The 13247-nt window shown below is 39.6% G+C and overlaps 2 protein-coding genes across 2 annotated transcripts; both read left to right on the top strand.

The window, feature by feature from the left end:
- The first annotated feature begins 1205 nt into the window (after nucleotides 1–1205).
- LOC118415019 (ADP-ribosylation factor 2-like) lies at nucleotides 1206–6166 on the top strand. The gene is made up of 6 exons (XM_035819390.1): nucleotides 1206–1413; nucleotides 3580–3657; nucleotides 4128–4201; nucleotides 4519–4680; nucleotides 4831–4909; nucleotides 5553–6166. The coding sequence occupies exons 1-6, from the start codon at nucleotides 1344–1346 to the stop codon at nucleotides 5771–5773; spliced, it is 684 nt and encodes a 227-aa protein (XP_035675283.1). The 5' UTR covers nucleotides 1206–1343; the 3' UTR covers nucleotides 5774–6166.
- Nucleotides 6167–11158: 4992 nt separating this feature from the next.
- LOC118414230 (band 7 protein AGAP004871-like) lies at nucleotides 11159–13242 on the top strand. The gene is made up of 2 exons (XM_035818132.1): nucleotides 11159–11954; nucleotides 12771–13242. Exons 1-2 carry the CDS (start codon nucleotides 11346–11348, stop codon nucleotides 13128–13130), a joined length of 969 nt encoding a protein of 322 aa, XP_035674025.1. The 5' UTR covers nucleotides 11159–11345; the 3' UTR covers nucleotides 13131–13242.
- Nucleotides 13243–13247: the final 5 nt, after the last annotated feature.

Here is a 13247-nt window from a genome sequence, read left to right as displayed (position 1 = left end):
CTTGAATTTTGATGCGGTAAGAGCGCCATTTCCTCAGCGAAATGAAAAAGAACTGCATTATCGAAATCTTGCCAATGAAACTTCTACACTAGGTATTCAAGAGCGACCTCTAGTGATCATTACATCATTCTATAGCACCTTCCTAACCCGATGGTGTATTTTAGATGAATGGTGATAAGCTAGCTAGGCTTCAAAGAGGACCAATCAGTGTAAACGTTCATTTTTGTGTGTTGTGCTGTAGAGCAGTGTCCTTGGCCAAACATGTCGTGTCTCTAGTTTCTGTTCCTCTTTTCAGGTACACGTCACCAAGACTCTTGTCGCTTCCACCTCTAACATACTGTCATCGTTTACGATCCCTTCTACCATCAGTCTGGTATATTCAATAAGAAAATCGGCACTGTTGTCACTAAGAGCCAATCTTCTGTCTAGAGTGAGGAACTTCTCTGCTACATTAGCCAGCGAAGACATTTTCTTTTTCTTAGAAAGACTACTAGAAGAAGATGAGATAGCTTATTTCCCTAAACTTAATTTCTCCGCATAGTGGTTGCGATGTTCAAGTTTTTCTCCCACATCTGAGTCGTTACACCGGATCAGTGCGGTCCTGTACAACACCTCGGCTTAAATATAGTGCCGACTTTATTTCGGCCAACAGTTTTTCTTCGTAATCCCCCCCAATTATCTCCAGAGTCTGACTTACTTTATACTTAACTCAAGAGAGTCTCAGCATATTTTATGTAGAAGGAAAGAAAGATATGATATACAAAATCATACAATGGTATTGATACATGTATACCTTTTTTCAAAAGATATCGGAAGGTACGATGGCATCCAGATTTTCGTTATTCATGTAAACATTTCAGATAGTTTTACATACGAAAGGGTATGTCACCCCGTAAGGGGCGGTATAACCCCGTCGTGTAAACATGTGCGAACATGTTTGATCACGTCGACCGATGATGATTTACATTTATACTACCTTCACACAGTTTATCTATGTCATCGCAAACATTTACTCCGAACATCTGCTTGAATAAGAGCACACGTCACAGACTTGTAGTGTTTCAAGCAGTTCTTATCAGGACCGCTAGAAGACGCTTCCATCAGTTAAAAGACCAATATGACGTCATTCTTGTTTTGTTGGCACGGGATAGGTGGTAAACTCCACGTGGAAGTAATGACACTACAAAGGGTGACGTAATCGCTATGAACACAAAACGTACGGTATATAAGGCATGGTTGTCAGTTCATAAAACAGAACCTGGAACGTTATCGACAGAAACTGGGCTGTATATAGTGACATATTTAGGGTTTTCTAGGCGTTGTCAATCATCACATTTACAACAATGGGACTGTACATGGGAAAACTTATCGCAAAATTGTTCGGACAACAAGAGGTCAGGATTCTTATGTTAGGTGAGTGTCAATCTGCACTTTTCTAGCACAAGCCATCCATATATACATAGTGTTCACGTGTGTGTGGAGGGGAGGGGGGGGGGGGGGGCTGGTAGTGTAGATTTATTATACAATATATGTGAGCTTACAGGTCCAGCAGTTCAGGTTCAGGTCCGGACTTTAAGTCCAAACCTGAACCCATCATTGCATATTACTAGTATGCGCACTAGGGGGAGGGGGGGGGGGGGGGGATGGTGCAGATAAAATTGCATGTTAACGTTAGCATGAATTGAAATGCAATGTGAAAAAATACATGCAAATTATATACAGCCCGTGTAAACATGAAATGTTTTTTTGTCTTTTTCCAGGGCAAATTTCACTGTCCATGGAAGGTTTTAGATGGTTAAAATTTTAGAACAAACAAGTGCTTTTAAAAAAAGCTGGCGTTTCGTCTACGTTTATGAGGGTGAACTGTCTTTTTCTTGAAGTAAAATCTGTTAGAAAAAGTCACTCAAGGGCTGTTACGTCTATAAGAAAAATTGTAATTTTTGGAAAGGAGTACTGTTTAATAGCTGGTCTTGGCTTACAACTTTATTCTAAATGTACAATAAGTTCATTATAAAATCTATCAATATACTCAGGTACTTATGTACACTTGAAAAAGCACCATCAGCACTGTGACAAGATTCTATCAAAATTGACTACTAAATGTCAAACAAATATCCAAACCAATTAACAGCTACCTCATCTCTATTATACTGGTTTCCGCATTTACAACATTTCTTCCTTGTTTTCCTGGATAATTTTTCTAATATTCATGAAAATTTCCATACTTTTGTGTCGAGCGGTGTGACTTTCCACGTCCGTGTTGTTGAAAACTTCTGAATGAAGTCGATACTGAACAATGGAGCCAAGACAAAGCCTTGCATACATGAAATGAATACTAAAATTTAAAAAAATGATATATAAAAATATGATATTAATAAATAAATAGAATATTTATATATTATCTTCAATATTTAAAAAGAAAAAAATCCACTCTCGGTTTCGAACCAGGGACTTTCGGATCCGAAGGCGTATGACTTTACCGATTGAGCTAAGTTGTCACGTGTAGAGTGTAGTAGATACTGAAGAATAGAGCATTTGCTACTGTAAGAAAGGATCGCTGTTTTTGCTGGAGATTCATGCAAACAACATCAAGAGCCTCTGTTTACATCATGAATAGTAGTTTAGTGGCGAGTGTTTTGCGAGAATCATCTTACCGCGCATAGGAGCCGCTGCACGGTATTTCCATTACCATGAACAGAAAAATTCGAATGCCGGGTTTGGAATCTATGAAGTCCTATTCATAAGACAAAGGTCTTGCATATATGAAATGAATACTAGAATAAATAAAAAATGATATATAAAAATATAATATCAATAAATAAATAGAATATTTATATATTATCTTCAATATTTAAAAAGAAAAAAATCCGCTCTCGGTTTCGAACCAGGGACTTTCGGATCCGATGGCGTACGACTTTACCGATTGAGCTAAGTTGTCACGTGTTTCAATGAGTGTACATTATACTTTAACCTCACTACATAGTATTATTTATGTCGATTTTCGGTCGCTTTCTTGATAAAATCATTTTTTTTCTTGTGCAATCTTGTGGAATAGATGTTATATGGCCATTTTCTAGGATATTGAAGTCCGAAACCACAATGCAATGCAATATGGTATTTCCGAACATACAGTTGTAGCAGTTGCATGCGGTCGTGTTGAACGAAAACCATGCATGCATCGAAGCAACCACTGAAGGTAAAACCCAATACATTGCGTTTCGTCGCCAGAGGGCGACGAAACGCAAAAAAAGGGAACATAAATGACAGATAGCTTTTTGCAAGTCCGGACTTGGCTCCGGACATTTAGTTGTTTTTTTGGGACTTGGACCTAAACATTTTTAGGTCCAATTCCAAGTCCGGGCTTTAGGTACACACCACTACTAACTGCTGAGCTCTCTCACATACAAATCTGCCTTCACATATACTTCAGGACTAGACTGTGCCGGCAAAACCACAATCCTATACAGACTTATGAAATCTGGACTGGGGGAGGTTAGAGACGGCACGGCATGCGCACACAGTACATCACTAGGTATGTCATCCTGTATACGTAAATTTAATGAGTTTCTTTTAACCTAGGTTTGGACGCAGCCGGAAAGACTACAACCCTGTATAGACTGAAGCTTGGTGAGGTTGTCACCACCATACCAACCATAGGTAGGGAACACAGGCAGACGGGCAATTCAGGGGATAGTTTTGATGAGACTTAAAATGATTACGTTGGGGGGGGGGGGGGTCCCCCATTGGCTCTTTCTTATATGCCAGGGTACTTTCCGGATTTAAAATCTCGCGTTATGGTGATGCCGTGGTAATATGATTTCAGAGTCGTACATGAGCTCTTTGACAACATGAAAACGATTACAAATTGATGAAATTTCGGACGTCAATAAGTGGTCTGCCTGGATTACATGCGGTCATGTTTGATAGATATTATATTATATTATATTATAGAGAATATAATTGTTTATTATCAGTTTGCAAACATTAGGCAACATGCTATTTTTCAAGGTCGTTCTACATACTGACAACTACTGTACTTACAGTTTGTACCATTGGAAGATTTTTAGCGAGGCCTAGTCAATATGTCATATGTCTGTTTCCCAAGACTTCTTATTTGTTTCCTAAAGGGTTCAATGTGGAGACAATCGAACACAAGAACGTCAAGTTCACCTCTTGGGACGTGGGAGGACGTGATAAAGCCGTAAGTACTAGTGGGATACACAAATTCAAGTTCATGGCATCCTTTTTCTTTTTTTTTTTTTTATTTCTTTTTTTTGTTTACTTTGAGGTCACCGCAAAACAAGGCTCGTGGAGCCACTCAAGCGTTTTGGGTTACGTTACTGAATTGTGAAGAGAGATGTTTGTTTACCCTTACTTTGAACAGTTATTGGTAAAACAAATGCTTTGGGATACATGAGAAACAGAATGGATTTTTACGACTCTTAAAGTTCAATTGTAGTGTTTCAAGCAGTTCTCGATAATCTAAATTATTCATTGCTCTGTTTTCTTTTCTCCCAGAGACCTTTGTGGCGTCACTATTACCAAAACACGGACGCCATCATCATTGTGTTGGACAGCAACGACAGGGAACGGCTACCGGAAATGCGTCAGGAGATAGGAATGTACCTAAAGGAGGATGAACTGCGGAACTGCCTCTTTTTGATTCTTGCTAACAAACAGGTGAAATGTTTGCAACATATTTCGTGCTGTACATAACCGTTAATATATATTCGTTTTTAGATTAAAAGAAAAATTATAGGTACTTGATATACAAGAATGCATTGTCACTGTACATATTCTAAGTGCAATTTCATGTGTTTTACCTTGAAGGACCTGTCAAACGCTCTACCTCCTAACGTCATCAGAGAGAAGTTGGAGTTGGACACATTGCTGAGAGGCCGCCACTGGCGTGAGTAACGATATTTTTGGTAACACATTAGAGGTGGAGACATTTCCTATGAAACCTTTTATCGATACTTATTTTGCATCCCATTACGTATTGGAGAGATTAACTTTAAGTGGAACCTGGTAGTGGTGATGTTTTGTTTGTTTGTTTGTTTGTTTGAACCTTTCTTTATTCATGAGAAGCTCAAATCGGCCAGCAGGCCGCTTTTCATTGAGGTCATGAGGGAGGTCAGGGTCATATAAAATATAATACAGATACAGATTACATTGAGTACTATTAGATTCATCAACCTATATCACTACACATACATGGTACAAAACATATAGTGGTGCAGATGGCTCAGTGTTCATAGTCCGTGTCCGTTCGTTTTGGTCAATTACTTTTACTTCAAGAGTCTCTTAAAGCTGCCCAGATTTGGAGCCGTACGTGTGTCTGGTGGTAGGTTGTTCCAGACATTGGGTCCACGGTAGGCTATTGATCTTCTGAAGGTCTCTCGCTTTTGCACTTGCTTGGTGCTCTTGGTGTTTACATAACAACTGAAATAACATTATAGTCTTTGAACTGTACTAACGAAAGGTTGAAATTTTGTATTTCTTTAGCAAAGCTGGCTTGTATTAACATTTTCTGTGTTTTTTAAAAAACCCAGACCTTCAGCCAGCCTCGGCTAAGGAGGGACACGGTCTGTACGAGGGACTAGACTGGCTGGCCGCCAAACTCGCTTCTAAAGAGGCACACAATTACGTCACGCAGTCGGTAGTGGAGGCGAAGGACGATGCTGTCGCGATAACCAAGGCCAACCCCATCAAATCGGTAGTGAGGTACTTCAAGTCCTGGTGGGGCAACGTGGGACAGGCGACGGCTACATGAACAAACTGAGTCAAAATTGCCTAAGAAGATCACTCAGGAGACCAACAACCGATACTACAACTTCTACTAATGTCAGTCAGCCTATGCAGACTATGACACTACGCGAGGACAATGACAATGCAGACTATAATACAAAAAGGTGTGCAATAACCGATAGACTGTACAAAAATGTACTAAGAAACTACTGTAGATGCAGAAACCTTCGCGGTGTTCTAGCTTATGTTCGCAGTTTTCGCGGTGGCCGCTTTACCGCGAACTTAAAACCATGTGTTCCTTCTCGCTACTTTTATGTACTATACATTGTCACTGTAATATAATGAAATACTTTCCCAACATACAAATGTTTTGAGTACGATTTCATTCACTTCTCCATACAAAATACTGTAACGTTATAACACCATGGTAGAAAAATAGTACTGTATTATGAATTCAGACATTATATCAGTGACTGGTATCGGTAAACACACCAGCACTTTTTTTGGCTATGGTTTGCTCTCTAGGACTTTTTTGTGTTAGGCAAGGGTTTCTTCCCTAGGATTTCTTTATTTTTGCATTTTGCCGCTAAGAAAATGCTCTGAGACCAGAATAGTCGCCGTTGTGATGGAGTGATGTTGAGATGTTGAGATGAACGGACCTGTTCAAAATCTGCACTGCATTTGTATACAATTTAAAAGCTCTGTCGTGAGTCATTGTCTGTGGTCCGTAATGGGGCCTGATATTTGATTAGATTAAATGAATTAAGTATGATATTCCTAAGATTGATGCAGCATATAATTAAATTATTGCTCTTACATTTTAACGTTGTATTACCAATTCATAAAGATGAAATGTTTTCCAAATAAATCGTGTATATATATATAACAGTTACATATAGCCTATCCCAGATTCCTTTGCGACTTAGTTAATATTCATTAGTAGGGTTTCCAGGCGGTGGTGTTTTCCGTGCGTGTAGCGATTTTCGATTGATCGCCGTGTAAAATTGAGAAAGGCCTAGAACTTCAAACTTACCAGAATTGTAGTATATAGTATGGAGGCCCTGGCAATGTAAAAATTTTAAGCAGGGGATAAAAGATTGTTGAGATATGGCCTTCGGGAAAATGCCTCGCGAGACGGGAAAGTCACTTCCGCGTTTACGTGTTCGAGCGCTCTGCGGGCATGGCGTTGCGTCAGCCTGATTTGCATCTCAGCCTTATTTGGAAGCAACCCATATATGGTAGGATTGGATAGACAAGAAAACAAGCTACAATTTGGTACGTGAACTTTCTTGTACCGCAATTTTAAGGTGGTTTACCTCCAGTTTGCAAATTTAGATGGCATTTTTCACCATTGATGTCTTATTTTTTCAAAAAGTTGCATCTATGTGTGTAACTTGTGAGTTAGCGATGTGAATGTTCAACATGTGCGACTCGCTCCGTGTGGTGTGCCGAGTCCGGGCCGTGAGTTACGGCCGTAGGACCCTGCATATAAATTTAGTTAGGCCAGGGAGGTTAAAGAAACCTCCTTGGTTAGGCGGGTCCATAATTATCAAAATATTCTCGTTTCCATGTAAATAATTAGCGTATTGATATTCATTAAATTGTATACAGATAGCCTTTATAAGTGTAGATACATTGTATGTTCGGACACGTTTGTTTCAGGTTTGAGACGCAAAACTTTTGTTTTCTTTGTCACCAACTTCATGAAAGGAAACATCATTTGTAAATGTGTCCAACGTGAGCATATTTACGTTGAGATGATCACTGAAGTTCAATTTTTACCTTGTAAGATCCAAAAAATCAATAACATAGCAAGTTGTGTTTGTTGTTGAATGTGATATCAAGGGCATAGAGGTTTTTGCTGATATTTCCAATGTTAAAAGTTTTCAGATTTGCAAGATGCTGCATTGGGAATAGGACCTGGAACATCATAGAAGAAATTGAGATGGCACAGAGGGAGAATTACAATGTATCAACCATTCAAAGCTGTGCAGCTTAGAAGAGGAGCTACCAAGTCTTTTCAAACATATGTTGTAATGTCAAAGAATTATCAATTGTTCAATAAACTTGAATAAACCAGTTACAAAGTCAGGTGGTCATGGTTCATAGGTAATATCTTTATATACTTTTGGTCATCAGATGTCGTAAAAGTAGTATTTCCTGGTGAAATGTGATAGTTTTGATGGCAAATTTAGAATTAGCATGCGCCAAAACCCTTTAGTAGTAAGGTATGCTGATATTCAATGCTTATGGTCAGACTGTGAAAGGGAATAACTCAAGAAGGGGTTGACGGATCATCATGATTATTGGTATGTAGATAGATTAAGTGATGCTTCGTGTAATTAAATATCAATTATGCAAATCAGAAGCTAATTTGCATAATTGATGTGGAAATTATCTAAACTATTTCTATTCTGTTATATTAAACATGTGATATTTGTCACTGAGATAGAGAAGAATGTTGATAGGTAATTTTTTATGTGGACTTATATAAGTGACAGGTGCCGATGACCTTTGACCTTTTGAGATATGTTACAAATTAGTATTTTTGATTACACATAATCTCGTAACCATGTCTCTAGAATGTCTGCAATAAACTGTGCTAAGAGAATCTACTACATATTTCCAATATCTGAAATATCTTAGTTATAGGATGAACAGTTAATTGATTATCGCTCTTCAAAAAGGGGTCATCTGGAAATAATTGGCCACTTTTCCAGCTGTGCCATGCTGAAAAAACTTAATTTTCAGCAGGTTGACCTCACCTGTAGTGAAAGAAAAAGGCAAATAAACACCTTATCTTTACTTGATTGCTACAAAATACTACTTGGACTGTGCAGAAAAGAACTTTTGAGTGGCACAATGTTTTTACTTTCTTAATTATTGCTAATTAGAAATGCGATTTTCACACCTGGCGCCACACCTGCGGACACCGCCCAGCAACTTTAAAGGGCCATATCTCTGGAACGGAAGGTCCGATTTTTGTTCTGTATATTCATAAATCAGCACCCTCTATTAGGGAACACAAATGTTCTGATTCCCCTGGGTACAAAACAATTTCGACTGGAAACCCTATCATTAGTAGGATTTCCAGTGCGAAAATGGAAATTGCCACGATTTTTCATTGATCGCCCTGTATTATCGAAAAGGAACTGGACCTTCTAACTTACCAGATTTGTAGTATGTACTATGGAGACCGTGACAATGTAAAATGTTAAAGCAGGGGTAAACGATTGCTGAGATATCATTTTCTGAAAAGTGCGCTATGATGCAGAGAAGTGACTTCCGGGTTCAGGGGTCACTACACAAATACCTCTGACGTCAGCCTGATTTGCAGAGCTACGGTCCGGGATCGAGTCCAGGGGAGGGTGATTTTAAATTGTTCTTGTTTCCTTTTTACATCCATTTAATATAAACAATAGTTTCAGCACATTCCAATAACTAGAAAAAAACCGTGTACACACGCAAACCTTGGCAAAATGCCAGCTTTTTTAAAGCACTTGTTTTATTTGGGTTTTTCACATAGTGAAACGGAGGACAAAACAGGTGCAATAATGCACCTTTGAAGGCTGCCCTCCCATACATAACATACATTAATAGCGCAACACAATATACAATACAATGATATATACAACAATAACAATATACATTATTAAAATATACACAACCATTAGGCAAAAATCGTGGCACTAGCGTCACGTCTTAATGCCAGGCAAGAGCTGCAACCGCAGCAAGTGGTCCATGTGCAGGTACGGTCAATACAATAGCTGTTACCAAATCTGTTGAATGTAGCCCTCAAGAGTTGTCGTTTGAATGGCATTACGACAGACTGTTGTGCTGCTTACTCGCCAGAACAACGCAGGTCAGCAGCCAACCCATTCCAGATAGTAGATTTCTATGCAGGGGTGTCATCTCTGGGTTTTTGAGCAGAGTTTTCCTTCCCATGTTGGATTCAATTTTACACATATCACAAATTTACATAAACATTACTCAAACATTCCCATATGCAACAAAATTGAAGAAATTACAAATACAAAAACGAGAAATCACAAAAATAATATAAACAGATCAAATATAAATAAAACACTCTATACGTATACATAAGATACCACTATCTTAGCACTAACAACCTCACAAAAACATCAGAACTTGCAATGTTTACAACATTAGTCTTAAACCAACCTAAACATACGTCGATGTAGGTTAGACATCTAGGTAATAAGATACGCCAAAATAGTTACTCAAGCAAGTTACACACCCAACCTAAACATAGGAACATTAAACGCAACACACAAACATCAAATAGCTTATACATGTATACATGGGTATCGCATCAGTATTACAGACAAAAATAACTAAATAGATAATACACAGACAAAACATTCTTACAGCAAGCATACAATAAAAATTTAAAAAAAGCACGCGAGCTTTCTTAGCAGTTTTACACAGACATGCAATCAGCTTTATAAAACCGGAGAGCAAACAAGAAGAAACGAACCATCAGAGTTCATCCAGAAATGAGAAAACAACAAACAAAAACAACAAGCAAAACGATCTTAGATTAATAGTGATCAGGGTTACTGCACAACATGAACATCAAAACAGCAGGTTAATACAAATACAGAAACATTCTATAACATATATATACTACATCTGCTTTTTGGTCGATAGTCACAACTATCAAGGCTACCTATCTAGCGTCAATTTTGCATGTAAATATTAGCCTATTCATCCATTTGGGTCTAACGTTATCCGACCATCCCTGAAGAAGAAGAAAAAAAAACAGACTTTTTTTTTCTGAAATCAGGCGAAAATTAATGAGCGCGTCGATGTCATCCATAAAATCTACATGCTGTGGCCTAAAGAGTACTTGGGGAGTTTAGCGCAATACTGATTTTTTTTAAAGAACGAAAGAACAACTTTACTTTAAATTATCATATAATGTGAAGTAGCATGCGTGTTTTACTTCCTAAAATTCATATCTGTATCGTAAAATAAAACTCTTTTACAAGCGGAGTTTAGGACTTCTTTAAATTTAGGAATCCATGTATACGATATTATTTACAGAGTTATAGATTTATTCGATCGGTAACACATGTTTACACACCCAGACACACCCCTGTTTATTTTACGGTATCAATTTCAATACAACAATGCCTTAAAGGTCAACGTGCTAAAAGTCGTATAGCTGAATGCATGGCGCACCCTTTTAACGCGCAAGGATACAATAACAAGCTACGAGGCTCAAATAATATTTTAGTCACCTAAAATTACATTTCCAACACTATTAAACCATTACCTTATGTAGCTTATGAGTAGATTATTAGTAATGCAAGACAAAAAGCTGCACAAAAAATATATATTTATGTCTTCCCATATTTCCAGACCGCACTATATTGTGACCGCGGAAGAATCGTGGTGTGCAAACAAGCATTTGTAACTAGGACGCCATTTTGGAATGGCAGGTGCATACGAACTTCCAATCATTGTATGACATTTGACGATTTATGAGAGCCACAAGCGACTCGACAACACCCCATCCACGCTGTAAATCAAGGTTAGGTCCCTGCTAACACTGTTCAGAAGAACTGGTCAACATGGCGACAAATATGCAACCAGAAATTCAGCAACTACCACCGCAACAACAACAGCCAGGCGTGCCCATGCAACAACTACCGCCGTCAGGAATTGAAATGCCGGCGGAGAACCCCGATTGGAAGGCCGGCCAACACCACAAAGACGACGGTTACGACGACGGTGGAAGGACCATGGAGGAATACGACTCCGGTTGCATCCCAGTGTTCATTTCCTTCATCATCGCTCTCATATTTTTCCCCATCGCGATATGCACTTGCATCAAGATAGTCCAGGAGTACGAGAGGGCGGTGATCTTCCGACTGGGAAAAATCATAGGAGGCGGGGCCAAGGGGCCTGGCATTGTCATCGTTTGGCCGTGCATTGACGAGTACAAGACCGTGGATCTCCGCACGAAGGCCGTTAACGTGGCTCCACAGTCCATCCTGACCAGGGACAGCGTGTCTGTGACCGTGGACGCGGTGGTCTACTACCGGGTGAGCGACGCGATCCTCTCGGTGGCAAAGGTGGAGAACGTCGACCAGTCCACCAGCCTGCTCGCCCAGTCAGCCATCCGGGACGCACTCGGCACCAAGACGCTCGCCGAGATCCTATCAACTCGGGACGAGACGGTTAGCATTTTTTAAAATTTATTAATCTATCTGTCAATCATTCAAAAAATTATAGAGTATATGCAATAATGCAATCTATGAAATTGCTGGTAGCAATTTTGCATGGCCTCTGAAAAAAAATGCAGATGATAACAAGAGTTCAGAGACCTCATACCTCTATGAAATATTGTGATTATGTAAATGAGTTTTACAACTGCATAATGCTGCCTGTCAGAGATAATTTATGATTATCTATGCTTGGTCATGTACACCTTTAGCTAACTTACACAGGTCATAATATTGACAATCCAATCATTTACTACATCATTTGTCTAAGGCCTTTGGGAACGAAGAGTATGAATTTAAAGACAACAAACTACACAAGACAAAAAGTCAATAGTTATTATTTGTGTATATTTTTATGTAAATTCTATACATTTCTATGTTTCGTTTCCACAAACAGCCAGGCTATGCCCCGGTTTAGAAATGTGACGTTAGCCTGAATTCTGTAACAGGTCTTTCTTTCGGGAGCGAAAAGTGTGAAATAAAAGACACCAAACTACACAAGACGTAAAGAGAATAGTCGTGGGCATTATTTGTGTATATTTTCATGTATATATTTCTATGTTTCGTTTCCACAAACAGCCTGGCAGGGCCCCAGTTTAGAAATGTGACGTTAGCCTGTAAGTGTAAGTTTTGTAACGGGCTTTTCTTTCGGGAACGAAAAGTGTGAAATAAAAGATGCCAAACTACACAAGACGTAAAGAGAATAGTCCGGCCGGGCCCCGGTTTGTTCTGTAGATTGCTACACAAATGTCTACACCTTGTTGATTATAGGTCGCCAGGTTGCAGACTCAGCTAGATGGCGCTACTGACCGCTGGGGAGTCAAGGTGGAACGGGTGGAGATCAAGGATGTCCGCCTCCCGCCGCAGCTGCAGCGAGCCATGGCCGCAGAGGCCGAGGCCGGCCGCGAGGCCCGCGCTAAGGTCATCATCGCCGAGGGCGAGATGAGAGCCGCGAAAGCACTCCAGCAGGCCTCGGAGGTCATATCGGACTCGGAGCAGGCGCTACAGCTCCGCTACCTTCAGACCATGCACCAGGTATCCAGCGAGAAGAACTCCACCATTCTCTTCCCCCTGCCCATTGATATGGGCTTGATACACTACTCCACTGCTGCAAAGACTAAGCAGGCATAGAACGCCACAAACATTCGCAATGTCGGACACAAGCGTTCACTTGTATTAGGCCATGTTGATTTGATTATGTGGATGACATCCGCACGTACACGCATCAATTTTTGGCTGTTTCCAAAA

Source organism: Branchiostoma floridae, chromosome 4 (assembly GCF_000003815.2).
Source record: "Branchiostoma floridae strain S238N-H82 chromosome 4, Bfl_VNyyK, whole genome shotgun sequence".
Classification (NCBI taxonomy): Eukaryota; Metazoa; Chordata; class Leptocardii; order Amphioxiformes; family Branchiostomatidae; genus Branchiostoma; species Branchiostoma floridae.
This window is presented reverse-complemented; position numbering and strand designations above follow the sequence as displayed.